Raw genomic sequence first — 23534 nt, forward strand, 5'->3', positions numbered from 1 at the left:
GTTTGTTCTGGGGTGCCCCTCACTCGGACATTCTGGCGTCTGTGTCTATTTTCCAGTGAGGTAACAGAGCAGGCAAGTCGCTGCACCTAATGTACCAGTTCGGTTACTTGTCCCTGGGTAGTCTGTATTTGGCTCTCCCTGGTTTTTCTCAGTTCTCCGCGTCCGTGACTTTCTTTCTTAGCTCATCTATTTCTGTTTGCAACTCTTTGAGGTCTGCCTTCCATACCTTGCGAATGTCTTGCAGAAGGTACTTCATGTCCCCTTTTGTAACCAGTGCGGAATCTGGGTCTAATTCGTAGTCTGAGTTAGACTTGCTCCGTCTTTGCGGATGTTTTCTGTCCTCCTCATCCTGTGAGGCTTCTAAGGCCTCCTCTTCGCTCTGAGCCGCGGGCGCCATTTTGGATCAGTCCGTCTGTGCGGGCCTCTCAAAAGAAAGCCTGATATCAGGCATTCTCTGGGTCTCTACAGGGCGAGATTTTTTTGTGCTTGCACCCAATGGTGGTCTCTGTTTGGGGGTTCGGCGTTGTCCGACTAGCGGGTGTCAGTAAGTGGGATATTTTGCAGTTTTTTGCTAGGTTGGTATGAAGCTCTGCCGATATGCCTCTGTTCATGCTCGCTGCTGGCCACGCCCCCCTGCACATATTTTTATGACATGTTGTAAACCATTTTTCTACAATAAAGTATGCACTTTCCATGTTCTACCTGGTGGATTATTCTGAGATTCTGAGAGTGCAGACTGTTTGGCTGGTTTTGGTGATTTAACCCAGCAGGGTTGCAGAAAATGGCTATTAATGTTAAAGGACAATTCAGGTAAAATAACTGACTGGTTGGAAAATCTATTCCATTTTTCATATTCACATGTGGTTTGCCTTATATATATTTGCATTTGTTTCTATGTATTACACTGTCCATGCGAATGACAAGCTTCAATAAAGCCAATCACATACGGAGGTGTATGGGTGAGTTATCTTTCTAGCTGAAGAAAGGCAAACTGTAGAAATGTAACAAAAAAACAAAAAGAAAAGTGTAAAATGAGGGCAGAATAAGTGTAGTGTCATCACATTAAAACTGAGCTCAGATATATAAATCCTTTTTAGGTACTGTATATTCACTATATTACTCCACTTTTTGTATTTTCTAGGCTGATTAGACTCGATTCACTAAATGAAAAAAGGATGAGATAAAATAATTCTCAGATCTTTAAAGTAGTCAAGTGCTTTTTAGCCTTCCTTGTTGTGACGGTCACCCCTGAGTAGTCGTGGTATTTACTGCCTAGATGTCCTTTTCCCCAATTTGGAAGGGCGCCGTGGAGTCCCAATATAACATCCTAGTATACTGCTATGATAAGCAAATTCCTTAGAGCTCTTAGAAGAGCTAGTGATTACAGCAGGTATAGCATTTCCCTACAACACGAGACGAGGCTGCAAGTTGAGGGTAAGAAGGTCTGTCAGTTTAATGGCACAGGCTGGATTTTTATACAATTCCTTAGGCCAGGGGAACACCCCCTGGACCTGATGGAGCACCGAATTACAAGATGTACAAACCAATAAAAACAATGTACAATGTCTGACACTCCCACATAGGGCACACAAACCCTCCCCTCTGTTTGGGAGATAATTGAGCGAGATACTGTAATTAACTCAATTATCCCCAAGCATAAAAAACACATTTTTCACAAAGTACAGAAAACACCCCAAAACATCACATATCCCCATGTTACATCCCCTGATAGCCCTGACCTGGGTGACCAACATATCCAAAAATCACCCAGATCAGAGCAGGGGTTCAGAAAATTCCTGGAAGTCCCTTTTGACCAACCGCATGCATGGTTTCATGCCCAAAATAGTTCCAGAGAATTAGGCTATTTCCAATGATTAAAATGCACTTTGAATACTCGAACGGGACCGTTCATGCACAAAGTCAGAGTTGAAGTGCGTTCGGTAGATTACTTTTACCGAACAGCGCTCTGTTCGTGGAGATTTAGTCGAAGTTAGCTGGAGATGGAAGTTCTAGCGGTGTTCGTGCCGTCGAGTGTCCGATTTTAGTTCCATGCAGTCGACGACAAAACACAGCTGGCCACGTTTGACTAAACAAGATGGCCGCCGCCACGTGTTCTGCTATACGAACGGCGACCACCCAGCTGTTCATCAGTTAAGCTGCGGTTAACCACAACTTCTGGGAGGTTAACAAGCAGCACACTTCCAATTATGTGTGGTGCTGTACTTCGTCTCTTCGACAGTTCGAAGTACCACTTCGAATTACTTTGACAGGTTGAAGTCGCATTGGTAAAAGTCCCAGCAGGCAGAAATAATGTCCTAGAACCAAATGAGTCACAGGGGCCAAGGTAAAATACTGGCAATTTGTCCTCTCCATAACCAAGGGCGAAGTGGCCTTCATTACACAGAAAAAGGGGAAACACTATAACCACTGCAGAAAAGGGGAAACACCATAACCACTGGGAAAACAGAGGGCTCCTATTACACTCGTATATATATATATTTTTTAGTTTCAGAGATACTGATTTTTGTGTTTTAATTTTATCAAATTTTCTGATATAGTCTACAACAGATAACATATTGAGAGGTCTCTTCTAATTAATTATAATTAAAAGAAATATAAAATATTAATCACATTGAAAACTGCATTTGTTTTCTAAAGAAAGTACTACAATTCTTTGGGCATACCAGTACATATAAAAAGTCTTTGCCTGGGCCTGCCCAACCAGATGCTTAAACCAGATTAAAACCTTAACAGCACATCGCAAACATTTTCTGCAGACATTCTCCAGTTAAGAGTTGCAATCTTGTGATTCTAAAAATGGTGGTTACCTGCATTTTGTCATTAACTTACATTGAAACATACTTTTATGAAAAAAAAACATCTATCATTACTTGTATGAGTTGGATAGTTAGAACTTCAAACCTCTTCAGGGTATATTATGGCTTGCACTGGCGAGTATTTTTTAAGGACGGGCTTGTAGCATGTTATGCCCTGATATATATATTTGCTTAATTTTCTTATTTACTTGGATAGAAACAATTCGATTATAGCATATTTAAAAAAAAAAAAAGGTTGAATGAAACAGCAACAAAGGCCGCAGGATCAATAACAATTTTATTGATACAAGTTATAACACACTGCACACAATAGAGAAATTGTAGTGCAACTTTGCATAGAGCAATCACTGAGCTTGTGTCGTCAAATAGCTATGATGTGCAGTGGTAGATGTTTTTGTATCGTCTTCACATCTAAATAGCATACTTGATGATCTTCACCTGGTTCATCCAGGTTCTCTACTGGAAGTACCATGGTGGAGTGCACTCTATAGGTCGCTCATCCCAGATGGACTCCAGCCTCCTTGCCCATAAGAGCAGCATGTCTTTCCTTTTTTCATCTCCAACATATTCTGGTGCATAAGTAATTTGTGGGGCAAGGACTTTGAAACCACAGAAATGCATTATGCCATGCTGAGAAACAACAAAATAAAAAAACAAGTAAATTAGGTGCTGACCAATATCCTATAACATTTAAAAGGACAGTTTTTTATATTTTAAAAGAAAGCAGCACCTTAAAAGTGTAATAGCTCATAAAAATACAGTCTAACGAAATTCAAATAAAAACAAAAACCTCCGAATTAGAATATTTTTTTTAAAAAAGTGACAAATTAGTCAAAATTCTAGTAAGTGCACTGTGCAAAAAACACTACGTTTTTCTCTCCTTTTTTCTATGAAAGTACGTATGAATGATTGAAATTTGATAAAGTGCTGTTTTATGACAACGTACCTAAATATCTATATGTTCCAATTATACAATTATATGTCTTTGTAAATGTTAAATTATATGTCTTTGTAATTGTCAAATTATACATTTCTAATAAAGATCAAATATTGTAAAAAAAAACAAAAAAACAACACTTTACAAACATTACATGAAGTGCCAATAGTTTGCGCAAAATAAAATACAAGTGTATTTTAGATGAGGTGCATTTCCATTAGTGCACACAGTGAAATCAACCCAACATTTACACTGTGCTATTCACTTAGCTAAATGCAGTGAATTACACTTTGACCATTTATAGACACCATATAACTGTATCTTTCAAAATTAGTACAAAGAAAAATGTATGAACCTGCTCTAACTTAAAGGGTTACTCCAACATGACCATTTCAGCGTTTTGAAGTAGCCATGGTGCAACGACACAGGATGTGCAGTGTTCATACTTAAGATATCTAATATTCCTGCCAGAAGTGTAACTCCACCTCCAATGGTGTCATTAGCCAACCCCGAATAAATGTTTGGCTAATGTCAATTCTGTGCCTATTCCATGCATATAGATTCATTGATTGGCCGACAGTGTTTAGTTGACGCCAATGAATACCCAGTGGGATCAGAATCTTGCTGAACTCAGCAAGCTCCCCAGCCAGCCTGCAGTAAGTGAGGGGCCCGCACAACCTTCTGCGGGCCCCTGTTATTAAATACTTTCCCCCCTTGGTCGGCCGCAGCAGAGAGCTTGTAGCACACTGAGAGACAGCCCACTATAACCACTACATGCCCCTGTTTTCTTACGTATACCGACCTTCCACACATGCAAACCTGGGTTCACCCAATAACTACATGCTAATTTGGTCTTGCATTTAAACACACATACAGACTCTCAATAAGTATGCCCCTGTATACACACACTGATGTCCTGGACATACTAGAATGAATAAAAACAATAATAAAAAAAAAGTGTAATTAAAGGAACACTATAGGGTCAGAATACAAACTTGCATATATAGTGTTAAAAGCACTGTTTGGGTCACCAGCACACCCCTTCCCCTGTTAAAAAGCTAATAAACTTACCTTTATTCCAGTTCAGCCGGTGCTGGCTCAGCCCATGCTATGCCCCTTGGTTGAGATCTCAGCCTTTCCATTGCTTTCTCATAGGAAAGCATTGGGAAGCTAATGCGCACGCATGTTAAAACGCTGCTTACGCCAATTAGCATGTACTCATAGAGATGTGTTGAATCAATGCATCTCTGTGGGAAAAGTTCAGCGCCTCCATGCAGAGCATGGAGACACTGAACATCAGTGCTGCTCATTGCCTATCACTGACCCAGGAAGCACATCTAGTGGCCTTCTGAGTGACTGCCACTGGAGGTGTTCCTAGTCAGCAATGTAAGCACTTTTTTCTGAAAAGGCAGGGTTTACATTAAAGGACCACTATAGTGCCAGGAAAACATACTAGTTTTCCTGGCACTATAGTGCCCTGAGGGTGTACCCCACCCTCAGGGACCCCCTCCCGCCGGGCTCTGGGGAGAGGAAAGGGGTTAAAACTTACCTTTCTCCAGCACCGGGTGGGGAGCTCTCCTCCTCCGATCCTCCTCCTCTCCTCCCATTCGGCTGAATGCGCACGCGCGGCAAGAGCTGCACGCGCATTCAGCCGGTCTAATGGGAAAGCATTATCAATGCTTTCCTATGGACACTTGCGTGCTCTCACTGTGATTTTCACAGTGAGAATCACGCAAGCGCCTCTAGCGGCTGTCAGTGAGACAGCCACTAGAGGATTTGAGGGCTGGATTAACCCATTTATAAACATAGCAGTTTCTTTGAAACTGCTATGTTTATAAAAAAAATGGGTTAACCCTAGCTGGACCTGGCACCCAGACCACTTCATTAAGTTGAAGTGGTCTGGGTGCCTATAGTGGTCCTTTAAAATGCGTGCAGAGACTGACTATACACACCAGAACAACTAAATTAAGCTGTAGTTGTTTTGGTGACTATAGTAGTTGTTACAGCCATGCTACACAAACACATATAATTACTACCCTAAAAAAAACATACCCTGAATCCACGGATCCTGATACAACACACAAAAATACACATATAAATACATATATTAGCTTACACCAGGGCTCACAGTGAATAGTGTGCATTCACTTTACATGCACATATAATCAAATACACGGTACATCTACACGATCATGTGTACCAGCATAGATATTAATCTGTAAGGGGCCCAGGTCCTAGTTTTGCCTGGGGGCCCGAGGCACTGTCAGTCCACCCCTGTCTGTGTGTATAGACTCAGCAGTTTGTGTGTGTGTGTGTGTGTGTGTGTATGGATTCAGCAGTCTGTGTGTGTTTGTGTGTGTGTATGGACTCAGCAGTCTGTGTGTATTGACTCAGCAGTCTATGTGTGTGTGTGTGTGTGTATGTATGGACTCTGCAGTCTGTGTGTCTGTATGTACTCAGCAGTCTGTGTGTGTGTGTGTGTTTGGACTCAGCAGTCTCTCTCTGTGTGTGTGTGTGTGTGTTTGGACTCAGCAGTCTGTGTGTGTGTGTGTGTGTGTATGTACTCAGCAGTCTCTGTGTGTGTGTGTATGTGTGTTTGTTTGGACTCAGCAGTCTCTGTGTGTGTGTGTGTGTGTGTGTGTGTGTGTGTGTATGTATGGACTCAGCAATCTCTGTGTGTGTATGGACTCAGAAGTCTGTGTGTGTGTGTATGGACTCAGCAATCTGTGTGTATGGAATCAGCAGTCTGTGTGTATGGAATCAGCAGTGTGTGTGTATGGAATCAGCAGTGTGTGTGTATGGAATCAGCAGTGTGTGTGTATGGAATCAGCAGTGTGTGTGTATGGAATCAGCAGTGTGTGTGTATGGAATCAGCAGTCTGTATGTGTGTATTGACTCAGCAGTCTGTGTGTGTGTGTATGGACTCAGCAGTCTGTGTGTGTGTGTATGGACTCAGCAGTCTGTGTTTGTGTCTGTGTGTATGGACTCAGCAGTCTGTGTGTGTGTGTGTGTGTATGAACTCAGCAGTCTGTGTGTATGGACTCAGCAGTCTGTATGTGTGTATGGACTTGGCAGTCTGTGTGTGTGTGTGTGTGTGTGTATGGACTCAGCAGTCTGTATGTGTGTACTCTGCAGTATGTGTGTGTGTTTGGACTCAGCAGTCTCTCTGTGTGTGTGTATGGACTCAGCAGTCTGTGTGTGTGTGTGTCTGTGTGTGTATGGACTCAGCAGTCTATGTGTCTGTGTTTGTATGGACTCAGCAATCTCTGTGTGTGTATGGACTCAGCTGTCTGTGTGTGTATGGACTCAGCAGTGTGTGTGTGTGTGTGTGTGTGTGGACTCAGCAGTGTGTGTGTGTGTGTGTGTGTATGGACTCAGCAGTGTGTGTGTGTGTGTGTGTGTATGGACTCAGCAGTCTGTGTGTATGGACCCAGCAGTCTGTGTGTATGGACCCAGCAGTCTGTGTGTGTGTATGGACTCAGCAATCTCTGTGTGTGTATGGACTCAGAAGTCTGTGTGTGTATGTATGGACTCTGCAGTCTGTGTGTCTGTATGTACTCAGCAGTCTGTGTGTGTGTGTGTGTGTGTGTGTGTGTGTGTGTGTGTTTGGACTCAGCAGTCTCTCTCTGTGTGTGTGTGTGTGTGTGTGTTTGGACTCAGCAGTCTGTGTGTGTGTGTGTGTGTGTGTGTGTGTGTTTGGACTCAGCAGTCTCTCTCTGTGTGTGTGTGTGTGTGTGTGTTTGGACTCAGCAGTCTCTCTCTGTGTGTGTGTGTGTGTGTGTGTTTGGACTCAGCAGTCTGTGTGTGTGTGTGTGTGTGTGTGTGTGTATGTACTCAGCAGTCTGTGTGTGTGTGTGTGTGTGTGTGTGTTTGTTTGGACTCAGCAGTCTCTGTGTGTGTGTGTGTGTGTGTGTATGTATGGACTCAGCAATCTCTGTGTGTGTATGGACTCAGAAGTCTGTGTTTGTGTGTATGGACTCAGCAATCTGTGTGTATGGAATCAGCAGTCTGTGTGTATGGACTCAGCAGTGTGTGTGTATGGACTCAGCAGTCTGTATGTGTGTATTGACTCAGCAGTCTGTGTGTGTGTATGGACTCAGCAGTCTGTGTGTGTGTCTGTGTGTATGGACTCAGCAGTCTGTGTGTGTGTGTGTGTGTGTGTGTATGAACTCAGCAGTCTGTGTGTATGGACTCAGCAGTCTGTATGTGTGTATGGACTTGGCAGTCTGTGTGTGTGTGTGTGTGTGTGTGTATGGACTCGGCAGTCTGTATGTGTGTACTCTGCAGTATGTGTGTGTATGTACTCAGCAGTCAGTGTGTGTGTGTTTGGACTCAGCAGTCTCTGTGTGTGTGTGTGTATGGACTCAGCAGTCTGTGTGTGTGTGTGTGTGTGTCTGTGTGTGTATGGACTCAGCAGTCTATGTGTCTGTGTTTGTATGGACTCAGCAATCTCTGTGTGTGTATGGACTCAGCTGTCTGTGTGTGTATGGACTCAGCAGTGTGTGTGTGGACTCAGCAGTGTGTGTGTGTGTGTGTATGGACTCACACAGACTGCTGGGTCCATACACACAGACTGCTGTGTGTATGGACTCAGCAGTCTGTGTTTGTGTCTGCGTGTATGGACTCAGCAGTCTGTGTGTGTGTGTGTGTGTGTGTGTTTATGAACTCAGCAGTCTGTGTGTATGGACTCAGAAGTCTGTGTGTATGGACTCAGCAGCCTGTGTGTGTATGGATTCAGCAGTCTGTGTGTGTGTGTGTGTGTGTATGGACTCAGAAGTCTATGTGTATATGGACTCAGCAGTCTGTGTGTGTGTGTACTCAGCAGTCTGTGTGTGTATGTACTCAGCAGTCTGTGTGTGTGTGTATGTACTCAGCAGTCTGTGTGTGTGTGTTTGAACTCAGCAGTCTCTGTGTGTGTGTGTTTGGACTCAGCAGTCTCTGTGTGTGTGTGTTTGGACTCAGCAGTCTCTGTGTGTGTGTGTGTGTGTGTGTGGACTCAGCAGTCCGTGTGTGTGTCTGTGTGTGTGTGTATGGACTCAGCAGTCTGTGTGTGTCTGTGTGTGTGTGTGTGTGTGTGTGGACTCAGCTGTCTCTGTGTGTGTATGGACTCAGTAGTCTGTGTTTGTGTCTGTGTGTGTATGGACTCAGCAGTCTGTGTGTGTGTGTATGGACTCAGCAGTCTGTGTGTGTGTGTGTGTGTATGAACTCAGCAGTCTGTGTGTGTTTGTGTGTGTGTGTCTGTGTGTTGTATGGACTCAGCAGTCTGTGTGTCTGTGTGTGTGTATGGATTCAGCAGTCTGTGTGTCTGTGTGTGTATGGACTCAGCAGTCTCTGTGTGTGTAAGGACTGTATCATGGGAAATGTGTTTGTTTTTTTAATAATCCTTGGTGGAAAATAATGAATTCTCCACCAGGGATTATTAAAAAAAAAATAAAAAACATTGTGTCGGGTGCGTGGCTTAACAAGCGGCAGGGGCGGGGTCAAACTGACGTGAGGGCGGGGTTAAATGTGCCCCCCCTACTTTTGTCCCTGGCACACCAGTGGTGTGGAAGCTTGTTGTCTGGCTATAGAACTGTGTGACATGTGAGACTGTGCGATCAAAGGGTAGATCCTTCTGGTGGCTGGCTGGTGTCGCCAGTTGGGTTCGGTTAATGCTGGGCTGACGGGGCCACTGTGGAGTGTTATAGGGCGTTCCGGCTTCAGGATTATCTGCTATAATGTGCTGTCGTTTGGTTCTGTTTTATATAGCATTTAGTGTGTGACATAGATTGGATGTCTTTGTAGGCCTACGAGGCGTTTTAGAGGCACATATGATGTGCCTGTCGTGTTGGAGGTTTAGTCGGTGGTAGTAGTGGTTGAATGGGTTTACCCCGTCTAGGTCCGTGCATTGGGAATGGGTACCCCTAACCAAGGGGGCTGCGGGGAGTCTGTGTGTGTGTGTATGGACTCAGCAGTCTGTGTGTGTGTGTATGAACTCAGCAGTCTGTGTGTGTTTGTGTGTGTGTGTGTGTGTGTGTGTGGACTCAGCAGTCTATGTGTCTGTGTGTTGTATGGACTCAGCAGTCTGTGTGTCTGTGTGTGTGTGTATGGATTCAGCAGTCTGTGTGTCTGTGTGTGTATGGACTCAGCAGTCTCTGTGTGTGTAAGGACTCAGCAGTCTGTGTGTGTGTGTATGGACTGTATCATGGGAAATGTGTTTGTTTTTTTAATAATCCTTGGTGGAAAATAATGAATTCTCCACCAGGGATTATTAAAAAAAAACAAAAAAACATTGTGTCGGGTGCGTGGCTTAACAAGCGGCAGGGGCGGGGTCAAACTGTCGTGAGGGCGGGGTTAAATGTGCCCCCCCTACTTTTGTCCCTGGCACACCATGTGCCCCCCCCCCCAAAAAAAAATGAATCCTAGAGACGCCACTGTTGGTGCACGGAAGGACCCAAATAAGAAGCAAATTGTTGCAGAACACTTTCTGCACTTACTGGGGAATGGCACTCAAGTACTCAGTACTTTTGGTATCATTACCACTACAGTGGCAGGGCTAGATTAAGAGCCCATTGGGCCTGGTGCTGACAATTATGATGGGCCTAATTATAGAATAGTATCAACAGAAAACAGTAAAACAGTTATACGTCCCAATCATCATGTATCTGGTGGAGGTGGTGCTGGAGGGAAACTCACAGGATATAGCTATCAGAAAACACATACCCTATGCTAATTTCGTAAAATCGTTTAAATAAATCCATGCCCCCTAACAGCAGTGTCCGGTGAAGCAGGATTTTGGTGGGCGTGGTATTTCAGAATCACGTAAGGGCAAACACAATTCCATAATGGCATGTAATATATGATTGTTTGAACTTTACTCTTTTCATGTAGTTCATCTTATTAATAAAATCAAATGTAATTACGACTACAGTTTTACCAGCAAACTGTCTCCACTTTTTTGAATCAAAGTACACTTGTTAAATGTTTTTGACACACTATACAAATATTTTAACATCTAGGTTCAATCTATATCAAATAATGTATCATATGAACATGGGCACATAGTGATTTTTGCATACAGCAATGAAGCTATTACCTGCATGGGCCAAAGCACATACCGGATGTCACCTTTCATCCCATCCTTAGAAAACATCTCCTTTGTTCCACCAGTAGTGAATGAGAGTAGAGCTAGTTTATCCTGAATGTCAAAATAATTGAATTAACAATAACTGAATACTGATTTTAAATTATTAGAATAAACTTGATTTATTTTACTAAAAAACTAGCTTTAGAACATATATATTCTATTAGAAAAAGAACAAACAAACAATATGGAAGTATAAAACTATGTTACAAGAATCCTTCAGTAGTCTTACACAAACCCACAGCACCCAGCAACTTAATTCTCAAGATGTTAAAATCTGAAATGCTATTAAAAAATATTTTATTTTTAAATGGACACTTTAGTCACAAGAACAACTACAGCTTAATGTAGTTGTTCTGGTGGGTATAATCATTCCCTGCAGGCATGCTCATGTAAACACTGTGCTACTGGGGCAGTGCTGCAGTGTGGTGATGCTGAATTTTCCTTAGAGAGGTGCATTGAATGAATGCATCTCTATGAGGAGGTGCTGATTGGCCAAGCTGGCATTTGGCCCCGCCCCATCCCACCTCTTTTTCAGTTTCAGCCATATCCCATTGTACAGCGCTACGGAATTTGTTGGCGCTATATAAATAATAAAATAATAATAATAATAATAATATGGGATTTCAGCCCTATGGGAAAGCATTGGATTGGCTGAAGTCATAAATTATGATGATGTCAGCAAAGAGCCGGATCGGACGCAGGGCCAGCAGCAGCAGACATCCATGGCGCTGGAAATAAAGCATGGGGGGGGGGGCAAGGCAAGCCACTTAAATGGTGGTTTTAACAGTATAGGGTCATGAATACATGTAGTGTTTCTTTATTATTATTATTATAAGTATTTATAAAGTGCCAACAAATTTTGCAGCACTAACAAATTCCATCTACAGTGCCTGATACATGTGTCCTGGTTGTTGATGTCACAATCTTGCCTACAGGCTAAAATCACTCTCTTGGCAATTTCTCTCTTTTTTTCATTTTCCCACCATATTTAGTCCATAACTGATGACATTTATAACAGCTCCAGTTTTCAGTCATTGCTTTCTTTTTTTTTTCCATTCTTTATTTAGTAGTGCAATTGTGTTCATCCTCACATACAATGCCATATCAATTTTAACCAGCAGTGATATTGCATACAAGGTAAAGTGTGGTCTTGACATTTAAAAAAAAAAAAAAAAGAAAATCAATAACAAGAAACAAGTTAGAAATACATGTCTGCAGTAATCAACAAGACTAGCTAAGAGTAGGTAGTGTGGTAGTGAGTGGAAGCTTGTTGTCACCCCTTCCCCCCCAAAAAACAATAAAATAACTAAGAAAATAATTCAATAACTTACCTGAAATCCAGTGCTGGATGAACCTACCAGCCTGACTTTCCACTCCCTGTCGGATGGCAGTCATCGCAGGTTCCAATCAAAGGTTTCTCACAGAGAAGCCTTTTAATTTACCTTTTAATTTACCTTTTAACTGGCTCAGAAGGCAAGTTTGTTAGTAAAATGAAGAATAATTGAGGGTATAGCAGGTGGGAAAGCTTCTGTATAGGAAGAAGGGAGGGGAGACAAATGCTGGCTCTGCCTGCAATGGATAAGCTAATTATGTCCATTGGCAATGTGCGATGCACACTGAGGACAGACTTATTTTAGAGTTTCAGAGTCATGTGTGCTGAAGGTATTACTAGCCCCCGGCACACAAGTGCATATATCTCAGTATGTGCAGCTTTTCAAGCAGATGTGCTGCAATACAAACTCCTACCACTACGACTACTTCTAAAAGCAGGAGGGGCGATGGTAGTTGTATTAACCCTTTAGTACAACAAATGAACGAGTAATCTCTGGCTGCCTAAAGGAACCCTAGTTTTAGTTCAACCATTCAAAAATGGTATGATACATAACTGGGCTGTAGTGGTTATGGTTCGCAGACAGATGCAAAAAGCTTGCCCTAAAAAAAGGTTATCCTTTCACATTTATAAAAGAAATCTGTTATACACTGGCATTGCAGTGTCTTCAGACAGAATGAAATTGTGGGAATAATGCTTTTTATTTTCTTAATTTATAGTATCTATAATAACATTTTTCAATGTATAATGTATGCATAAATACCTTCAGTAATCCTGTATCATAACAACCTGGAAAATCAAAGGCAAAGCCCTGTACAAATACTCGATCTATCCAACCCTTCATTATGGCAGGAAAGCTGTACCAATACAAAGGGAACTGCAATAAAATAAATTCACATTTATATTGTTATTAAAAAAAACAAAAACAAAGCAGAATATAACTAACAGCATGCCAGGATATGTTAAGCTGAACATTTTTGAACAGTGACAACATTACAGCCAAATCACCTAGCACTGCCAATCTGCAGCCAGTACAGTGACACTGGTGGAAAAAGTAAAGAAAAAGAAAATTAGGGAAGGCTCACAGAAGTGATTATTAAATTTTATAATATATAGTATCATGTGTGTTTTAAAGTGATACTATAGGCACCCAGACCACTTCAGCTCATTGAAGTGGTCTGGGTGCTGTGTCTCTTTTGCCAGACAGCCACTGGGGGGGGGAGGTGCTTCTTGGATCAAAACGGACCCTTGCTCCAGTATCTGACGCTGATGTCCTCACGCTCTGCATGAGGGCATCCAGTGTTAGATTTTTCCCATAGGAAAGCATTGATTCAATGCTTTCCTATGGAAAGATATAATGCGTGCGGCATTTGCTGTGCATGCGCAGTAGCGCCCACTCATTGTGGGATATCCGAGGGGGTGGAGCGTTGACCTACCACCGAGGGATATTGGTGCTGGGATCAGGTAAGTAAATAAAGGGTTTTTTACCCTTTATTCACCGGGGAGGGAAGGGGCGCGAGGGAGTGGGAAGACAGGGGGAGCGATAGTGCCAGGAATACAGTTTTGTATACCTGGCACTATAGTATCCCTTTAACAGAAATTACTGTGATGTAGCATTAGGCTGTTATACTATTCACCCTACTGATCTGTGTAATAATGGGGGGCGCCATACAGTTAATATAGCAGTTCACTAATGGTGATAAGAAACAATTTATCTTTTTCAAGTCTATATTTGCTTGTAATGTGTTATTTGCTAATTTAAAAGTATGTGCATTTAATTTCCTATTGAACTCTGTTAAAAGCAGTGGAGGAGGTTCTAAAGGGGCAGGAGGCGTAAGAAACCCTCCCAATTTTGTTTGAACAAAAATAATCCAATGTTCTTAGTAAAGACTAATGACAAATCTGTGTCTTTTGAGTGTTGATTTATTCGTCATGGCTGGAGATGCTGCAGAGCAACTAATTATGTCAAGATTTTGGGACATTTTAATTTTTTTAGAAAATCATTATTTTCTAGGTATATACCCCTCAGACATGCTTGGTCTGCTCTAACTAGATTTTTTTAACACTTTCCATTGGTTTGGCATTGGGCCATAAGATTCTGGGCAATCTAAAAGACAGGCCTGTGTTTTACCCTGTCTTATAGGGCTGTCATTGAGTAAAAGATTTAAAGGGACACTATAGTCACCAGAACAACTACAGCTTAATGGAACTGTTCTGGTGAGTATAATCATTGCCTTTACGCATTTGCATGCATACACCGCCTTTTCAGAGAAAAGGCAGTGTTTACATTGCCCCCTAGGGACACCTCCAAGTGGCCACTCTTCAGATGGCCGCTGGAGGCCTGGGGCAGTGCTGCACAGTAGGGAGCACTGCCTTTCAGCTTCTCCACGCTCTGCATCTCTATGAGGAGGTGCTGTTTGGCCCCGCCCCAACCCCGCCTCCTTGCCGATTTCAGCCAATCCAATGCTTTCCCTGATAGGAAAGCATTGGCTTGACAAAAGAAAATCTGAACTTCTGATGATGTCATCAATTAGGCGGATCAGGGGTGGGGCCAGCGTCGGCGGACTCATGCAGCGCTGGAAATAAGGTGAGTTTTAACATTTTTAAGGGGGCTAAGGAGGGCATGCCACCTAAATGGTGAATTAAACACTATAGGGTCAGTAATACATAGTGTTCCTTTAAGGGATGGACTCAGACCTCTAGGGTGTTGATGTTGTTTCCAAAATACATATATCTATTATTATTTTTTTTATATAGCGCCAACATATTAAGCAGCACTTTGCAATGTTATAAAGGGGGACATTTAACAATAAATGAGACAATCACAAAATATAACAGAAGCAATAGGTTGCTGAGGACCCTGCTCGAAATAGCTTACAATTTAGACATAGGTTTCAGGTGTTGAACAGGTATCACAAGAGAAAAGAGGATTGCACTCAATCATAAAAATTACAGGGTGCTGACTGAGTATGGGTCTCAGGCACTCAGTCAAGCTTGATCAAGAACTGGGTACAGGTCGAAACATTGCGGTGTCCATTAAATCTGCTTAAATTTATAACAGCAAGTGCCTGAGATATTTAGGTGTTGAACAGGTCATGACATTTCTTTTAGGAACTCCTCCCACAGAACGTCACTTATACACCCTTCTAGAAAGTCTAGAAGTTAAGTCAACCAAATTCAGTCAAAAACTGCAGATAATAAAAACTCAGTATGGAGACAGACTGGACTGCAGCACCAGTGGTTAAAGGTAATGTTAGGCTCCCCTTTATTCTTGTCCATTGTTGGAAGATATATATATATATATATATAATTTTTTTTTCCAGTTGACCCACACAAACATTCCAAAAACCGACTTGGTTCCGTTCTTACAACTCAGTCATAAAACTAATTGGTCTGTAAGTGAGGATGTGCTAAAGTGCATGCACTAGAGAACAGGTCTATGTTTGGGAAAGATCCCATGAATCTATGTTCGGGGGAAAAATCTCTAAACATAGATTAGCTCACTAGCGCAGGGAATCCCACTAACCTATGTTTGGGGTAACTTCCATGAACATAGATTAGTTCACTAGCGCAGGGAATCCCTGAAATCTATGTTTGGGGAAAATTCCCCGAACATAAACTAGCTTTCTAATGATTCCTCGAATCCACACGCTAGAGAGCTGGTCGTAAGTATTACCAGTCATAAAGCAGGTAAGTTGCAAAGTGAGGACTACCTGTATTTTGATGTTGAGGTCTATTGTTTCTTCCTCCATACTGAATGTCGAGGGACAGTTTTGTATTCAACTGGCTGTGGTTTATGCAATTAACATTTTTTATGGGATTAATCTAATATGCCTTGGAACTGGTTCTCTCTGTAATGGCACAAGTGAGCAAAAACGATTTTGAAACCTGAGTGATGATTTATCGAAGGGCAGTTCTCAGAGTTCTCATATTTCCTGTTTTTGTTGCAATTAACAATTTTAAGCTGATTACCTGAAATATAATTAAGTCGGCTACTTTAACTTTTTCCTGTTCTTTGAGTATATCATCACACAAAACACCTTTTTTGAATGCTTCCATTGTCTCTGCTCCATAACGGAAGTGCTGTGGATTGCATAGATCTCCTACAAAGATAAAGCAGAATTAGGATAGCATGTACATTCATGACTTTATCAAATAGAACATGTTTAGTAGACAGATTGTACTAATCTCCAGATCTACAGATATATTTTTTTCCAGAAAAACACATCCTTTCCTGAATTTCAGGACACCATAGCCATACAGTCAGAAGTGGATCAATGATGGAATTTATACTATATACAGGAGGTGCATGTGAAGGAAAGACCAGACAATGGGAACAGTTTGCTTGTGCTTTAGAGAAATTAAAGGGAAGGATCCTAGAGATTATGTTATTATTTCTATCAGTATTGTCCAGCTGACTCAGTGTGGAGACGCAGATTTGGACTTGGTGGGCAGTTCCAGTATAAAACTAGTATTATTGTTGCATGCAAGTGTATAGGGCCATGTGAATGAATGACAAGTGCTACTCAGATGGTTTTTATGGCAATGCACTAAGTGGTTGAACAATTGGTCTCTTCTTGATGCTGATATAAGAAACATCATGGGAGATTATTTTTATTATTTAAAAAAATATATATTTCTGCATAGTTTTTTAACATATCTGCTCTTTACTTTAGTTTTTCTGGAATTAAAATAAATTATTCAATAACCTTAAAGGACCACTCTAGGCACCCAGACCACTTCAGCTTAATGAAGTGGTCTGGGTGCCAGGTCCAGCTAGGGTTAACCCATTTTTTTTTATAAACATAGCAGTTTCAGAGAAACTGCTATGTTTATAAATGGGTTAAGCCTTCCCCCAAATCCTCTAGTGGCTCTCTCATTGACAGCCGCTAGAGGCGCTTGCGTGATTCTCACTGTGAAAATCACAGTGAGAGCACGCAAGCGTCCATAGGAAAGCATTGTAAATGCTTTCCTATGCGACCGGCTGAATGCGCGCGCAGCTCTTGCCGCGCGTGCGCATTCAGTCGATGGGGCGGAACGGAGGAGGATCGGAGGCAGAGAGCTCCCCGCCCAGCGCTGGAAAAAGGTAAGTTTTACCCCTTTTCCCCTTTCCAGAGCCGGGCGGGAGGGGGACCCTGAGGGTGGGGGCACCCTCAGGGCACTGTAGTGCCAGGAAAACAAGTATGTTTTCCTGGCACTATAGTGGTCCTTTAATAAGTTACTTTTTGTTTTCGAAGTAACAAGGACTCGGTACTAATTACAAAAGTCATCTGCTTCACACCTTCATTTCAATTTTTACCAACCTCGAATCAGCATGGTAGGTGGTGGAGGAATCAGGAAAGTAGGTGGTTCCATCCATTAACAATAATTGAGACAATCACAAAATGTAACAGAAACAATAGGTTGCTGAGGACCCTGCTCAAAAGAGCTTCCGTTCTAGAGATAGGTTTAAGGTGTTGAACAGTACATGGCATTTCTTTTAGGAACTCCTCTCACACTGAAGGGGCATGTGAGCCTGGTGTCAAGCACATGATTCTCACAGACAGACTCCGGGCCAGCAACCTACATAGAGGACCACACTTTTAAAGTGCTCTCTATATGTGCCTAATGCCTTCGGCACAGTGAGTGCTGTGCTGCCTGGAGACAGTTCCCTGGTGTCCCTGAATGTAGACACCAGGGAACTAAAGAGATACAGGATCCTTGAAATCTAGACTGTTCTACTATTGAACATGCAGCTCTTTTAATTCACTATTTCAACACAATAATAGAAAAAAATCAACCAAGTTAATAATGGAGTAGCAAGGCCTCAGTGACACAGACAAGTAAAGAGCCAGACAATAAAGGTTCATGTTCCGTGAGATCCAGTTCAGCATTTTTCTTTGTTCTGAATTAGAAATGGGCTTTGTCCATGTTTCCTTATATGACATACTCTGTGTTTTCATCCCCACTCACCTTCTGTATCCTAATCATCTAGTGTGTATCCCATCTTCTCCAATGTTTGCAAACCTTCTGTTATGTCTCCACTATGTCTTTGGTACCTGCTGGTATTTCAGGTATGGACTGCCCTTGTGGGTGGGATAAGTCTCATATGAGACTGGCTCAGTTTCTTCTAACTCTTGTTTTTTTGGCTAATGTGCACAGAAATGACTAGGGTATACCTAAGTGAAAATGGTAATCCAGACATGGACTCCTTGCTCACTATGCCTTGGGGATATCTACTAAACCTTACCTCTGAGGCACAATGAAGAACAAAACAATTTTCTGGGTTTTCTGTATCTCTTGTGCTCAGAAAACGTGCTTGTATTTCAGGTCTGAAATACAGATTAAGGAACAGTGCACAAAATAAAAAATACAGTTTTAAATCTTACAAGGGAATCGGACTCCTTAGTGCAGGCAGGTATACCCTTTGTTTCTCCGTCCACTGGGAATTGTGTTTTTAACATTAAGGGTATGTAGAGATTCGGCAAGCATCTTCCACCCAAGGACAGGCAAAATATATTCCCTCCATGACAGGTTAAACTGTGAAACTACGGATGTGGTATATATGCTAAAACGCCCATATGGCTTAGCCTACAAAGGGAAAACCAGTTGTGCTCTCTCAGTGAGGGTAGGAAAGCACAAGAGCAATATACTCCATTGTAATCTTTCTCAGTAGTTGCGACACAGTTTGAGTCGCATAGGCACTAAGTGGCCCAATTGTTGTGGCCATTGAACATGTAAAACACTTGCATGAGGGGTAGACATGAAGAGGAGACTTGAACAATGTGAGTTGTTCTGGAGTTACGAACTTGATAATCGTTACCCTAATAGCCTTAATATAGATAGGGATTTCTCCTGCTTCCACTGAGATAGATTAATAATATATAAGTTATATAATATAATATATACTAATATAGTAAGTTTTTGTATTATTTTTGTATTACTTAACATATCAGTTATAGTCCCTGCTTCCATGTTACACAAGTCATTTTTTTCCTGTTATTCACAGGTATCGTCCCTGCTATTGGATCATTGTGTTTTTATTCTCCATATATGCACCTCTGCTAGCTTTCTGTGTTTTTAGATCACTGATATTGTTTTTTATCCCTTTCTCTACGGTCTCTTGGCTTAGATACTGACCTAAGAGGGGTTGTGACCATAAAGCTCTATTTTGTAGCACAGACATGCATACTCAAGGCACTGACAGGTACACACAGACACAGGCACACACACACACACACACATACATCACCTGATGTATCTCCGTAATCCAATCATCTTTCACAGTCATTCATAAAGTAGAGAGTTTCATGATTGTACCTGTAATGTCATTTCGGGTTGCTGCTGCATTGAAATTCATTGAATAGAGATCCGATATGATGATGCTGCATCCTTGCTTCTGTAATACATCTACCGCAATGTTTTTCAGAGATCCATTCATGGACTTTGGCTCCTGGTGCGCATACACTATTAGAACATTTTTTCCTAGAATGCAAATAAATTGTTCAATAACCGTAATAAGTTATTTTTTGTTTACCCATAATAGTGCTTCACATCATCTATACTGTGGTGTAGTTGATGTGAGTTTTCCTAAATTCAGTGACAAGAAAAGTATGTGAAATTATTTAAGAAATTATTGCATTTATGTATAAATTTGTCTTAACATCTGGTTTGATGTTCATCTAAGCTACAGTAATCCACAAACGCAATGATTTAAATAGTACATTGTAGTGTTATTATACATACAGAAAATATCATTTAAATAATCACTGTATACCTTGCAAAAAGTATGTTAAACACTATGCTAATGACTTCAACAAAAGCTAATTCAAGTTCAAAATTGGCAAACTTGGTGTCCAATTAACGAAACAAGATTGGAGGTGTGGTTTAGAGCTACTTTGATTTGACTTATAGAAAGCACTCACACATTTGTTAGATTTTTACAAAAAGCATATATTGATGTGAACCATGCCTCGCAAGAAAAAGAGCTCTCACAATACCTGTGATCAAGAATTGTTGTGTTGCATAAAGCTAGAAAGAATTAAAATTGTTTCCTCAAAGAGCTTAGCTATTTATCTGCCCACTGTTAGACAAATTGTCTATACATTAAGATGATTTAGTAATGAGGCTAATCTCCCTAGAAGTAGTCATCCAGTCAACTGGGAAAATGTTTTGTGGACTGAAGAACATGCAGCACTATGTATGGCATAAAAAGGGCACCCTGTACCAATATGTGACGGACCGCCTAGCACCCCAACCGGGTACCTCCGTCAATCGCTTTTTCCTAGTACTTGCGAACACTATAAGCACTGTACTATAACAACATAACCACTGTAGACCCCACGAACCGCCGCAGCATGGTTGGGGTCTCGCCGTCCTGCACACATTATGGACTCAAGACCAGGATCCAGCTTCCAGTGGGTAGACTCTCCTTGTCCAGAGAGCGTAGCAGGAACAGCTCTTATAAGAGCTAGGGATTATACTCAGGGGAGTATTTTGATATAGCAATCCCCAGAGTGTATGTAGTTCTCCAATCCCCCAAACATGAGCCAAAACTTAATGAAGGGGTAAAGCATTCTCTTTAATGGGAGCCACACTTGGCCTTATATGACAATCCCCATGCAAGGAGTACGCCCACATGGACTTGATGATAGTCTGATTTGCAACTTCACAGCCCAATGACAATAAGGTTACAAGGCACAACACTCCCACACACAGCGCACGATCCCTCCCCTCTGCATGGTAGATAATTGGATCAGTAATTTAATTAATTCTAATCCAATTATCTCCAAGCACAGGAAAAACATGAACAGAGCCTGTTTAAAGTATTTTAGCCAGGTCTCTTGCAGGGGCCATAGTCACAGGGTAGGAGGCTGGCAAACAGGCCCATCCAAAAAACAGTGGCGAGGTTACTTTCGCCACACAATATGAAAACATCATCCCAATAGTTAAGTAGGCTGGGGAGAGCAGCATGATTTGAGGCTGCTTTGCTGCTACAGGGCCTGGACCTTTTGCCATCAGTGAGGGAAAAACAAATTCCCAAGTTTAGCAAGATATCCAACAAGATAATATCGTTGTGGTTGTGCACCAACTGAAGTTCAGTAGAAGTTGGGTGATGCAACAGGACAATGATACATTTTTAAGTAAATCTACTACAGAATGGAACACATAAAACATTTACCTTTTGGAGTGGCCAAGTAATAGCCCAGACCATAACCCCTTAGAGATGTTGTGGAATGACCTCAAGAGATCTTTTCACACCACATCCTAAGAATAGAGAGAGCTGTTCACATCCTAAGAATGTGGCTGAGCTGAGGTAGTGGTCAAAAGTTCTTGCTCAACATTGTGCAGGTTTAATCCACAGCTACCGAAAATGCTTGGTTGTGGTTATTGCTGCCATAGGAGCAGGCTTAGACTGATCAATGGGCAAACTGTGCATATGCCCAGTGGGCATCGAAAGAACTCCCCGGGTGGCTCAATGATCCATTAGTCACGTATTTAAGCCAGGCTCAGTCCAAAAAGTAACTAAGTCCCTTTATGGGCTGGTGGGGAGATCAAAAGTAACAAAATAAAACTGATATTTTATTTTAAATAATATTAATATTTTTCTGAAGAACTCATCGCTCACCCCATGTCTAATCTGTCAAGGTTTAATATGTGTGTAGATGTTTAGACAATTTTCGGAATCGTTATGACATAGGATTTAAACTAAATGCTAGATTTAGCATACTGTAACTCAGTGTTCCCCAACCCCCGGGCCGCGGACCGGTACCGGTCCATGGATCAATGGGTACCGGGCCGCCGACCAAGGAACTTTAATTCCTCCGCAGAGCATTGCGCCCTCCGCCGCCCGAGGAACTTTAATTCCTCCGCAGAGCATTGCGCCCGCCCATTGTGTGACAATAGCGAATAGCCTCCTCCTGGCCAATCACACTGATCCTCCCGCTTCCTGATTGGCCAAGAGGTAAACCCCACGCCATTGGCCGAGGAGAAGGCGCCGCGGACTGAGGACTCGAGGTCGGAGACTGAAGAGAAGCTGCCGTGAGGTAAGTGCACAGACAGTGACAGTGCCATTCTGCCATTTCTGTGAAGTAGCATTTTAGCATCTATCACATTACCCTTCAGTCTTCCACCCTCCGATTTCAAATCATGCCCTCTTTTTTCTAGAATTTTTAGTGGAAATTCTTAAACTTTTTTTTTTCCAGAATCTATTTAATGTACATAATTATTATTATTTTTTTTTGTAATTCTTTATTTTTCGAATGGCAGAGTCGATTAATACAAGCATATTGAGTATAGACAATATTTAGGCTTATGCAAAAGCCGTGTCTCAAGATTTGCAACAATATATCCGGTTATAACAAAGTTTATACATAATGGCTGAGTTCTATTGGTGTCTGGTTCCAGGCGTTTATCGTGTTACCATTCTGTCCAATTTTTATATAACTGAATAAGTAAATCCAACAGGGTAGGGTAAAACTGTGGGTAATTTAAGAAAGCGGTATTGAGGTCTGGGGTTTGCAAGACAGATTCCTATTCATATATGTATAACGGTGGGACGTAGTAGAGAAGCACCGTATGTCGGGGCTTTCAGTGGGTGGGTTGTTGTCCCGTCAGTCTCAATGGTTAGTGGGTGCTGTCGTAGGGTGGGGTATCGGTCGGGGTAGGTAGGGATGTCTCTACAGTTCTATATAGGTCCGACTCCGTGTAAGTGGGGTCTCCCACATCGTTCAGGGGAGCCTCTCTGCATGGGCATATGAGCCTCTAAGGGCCCTGATAGTGAGTGAGCGTGTGGTCTTCAGTGTGTGTGTGTTTTACGTATTTGTCTGTATGAACTTTCTCCTCTGGGTTATTTCGTCTGGGTGTATCTGGGTTCATATCAGTTGTGGTCAGTTTCAGGCGGTGGGCATGATTGTAATACCTATTTCTGTGTCTTTGACCAGTGTGAGTGGGCCTTGCCGGTTCATCATAGGTATGTGTCTCGAGACCATTACGGGATCAAGTTTTGGGGGGGTGTATTCGGGAATCAGGATGGGTAGGCAGGGGGACGGGGAGCGGGATGTCCGGTCAGGGACCCCAAGGCCCGCGCGACCATGCCAACAGCCCTCACTTACAGCGGTCGACTCGTGAACCGCAGGTGGCTACAGCTCGGGCGTCTCACTCTTCTAAAGGTGGTTTATGTTGTCCTTTTTGACAGATATGTTTTCCAGGGGAACCACCTAAGGGCACACTTGTCGGAGCGCCCCTGCAGGGAGGCGGTCATGATTTCCATGTCATAGATGGTTTCGACTTTATCTACCCATTGCTGGAATGTGGGAACCGTTG

The 23534-nt window shown here is 42.2% G+C and overlaps 1 protein-coding gene across 1 annotated transcript in view; it reads right to left on the reverse strand.

Moving 5' to 3' along the window:
* Positions 1-3115: 3115 nt before the first annotated feature.
* NQO2 (N-ribosyldihydronicotinamide:quinone dehydrogenase 2) overlaps positions 3116-23534 on the reverse strand; it is a 43030-nt gene continuing 22611 nt past the window's right edge. The window contains exons 2-6 of the mRNA XM_063451780.1: positions 19530-19694; positions 16203-16333; positions 12994-13107; positions 10850-10951; positions 3116-3467 (exon numbers count right to left, since the gene is read on the reverse strand). Of these exons, the coding sequence (XP_063307850.1) occupies positions 3294-3467; positions 10850-10951; positions 12994-13107; positions 16203-16333; positions 19530-19694 (686 nt within the window). The 3' untranslated portion in view covers positions 3116-3293. The remainder of the gene's footprint in view (positions 3468-10849; positions 10952-12993; positions 13108-16202; positions 16334-19529; positions 19695-23534) is intronic.

The sequence above is a fragment of the Pelobates fuscus genome, chromosome 4 (genome assembly GCF_036172605.1).
Source record: "Pelobates fuscus isolate aPelFus1 chromosome 4, aPelFus1.pri, whole genome shotgun sequence".
Lineage (NCBI taxonomy): Eukaryota > Metazoa > Chordata > Amphibia > Anura > Pelobatidae > Pelobates > Pelobates fuscus.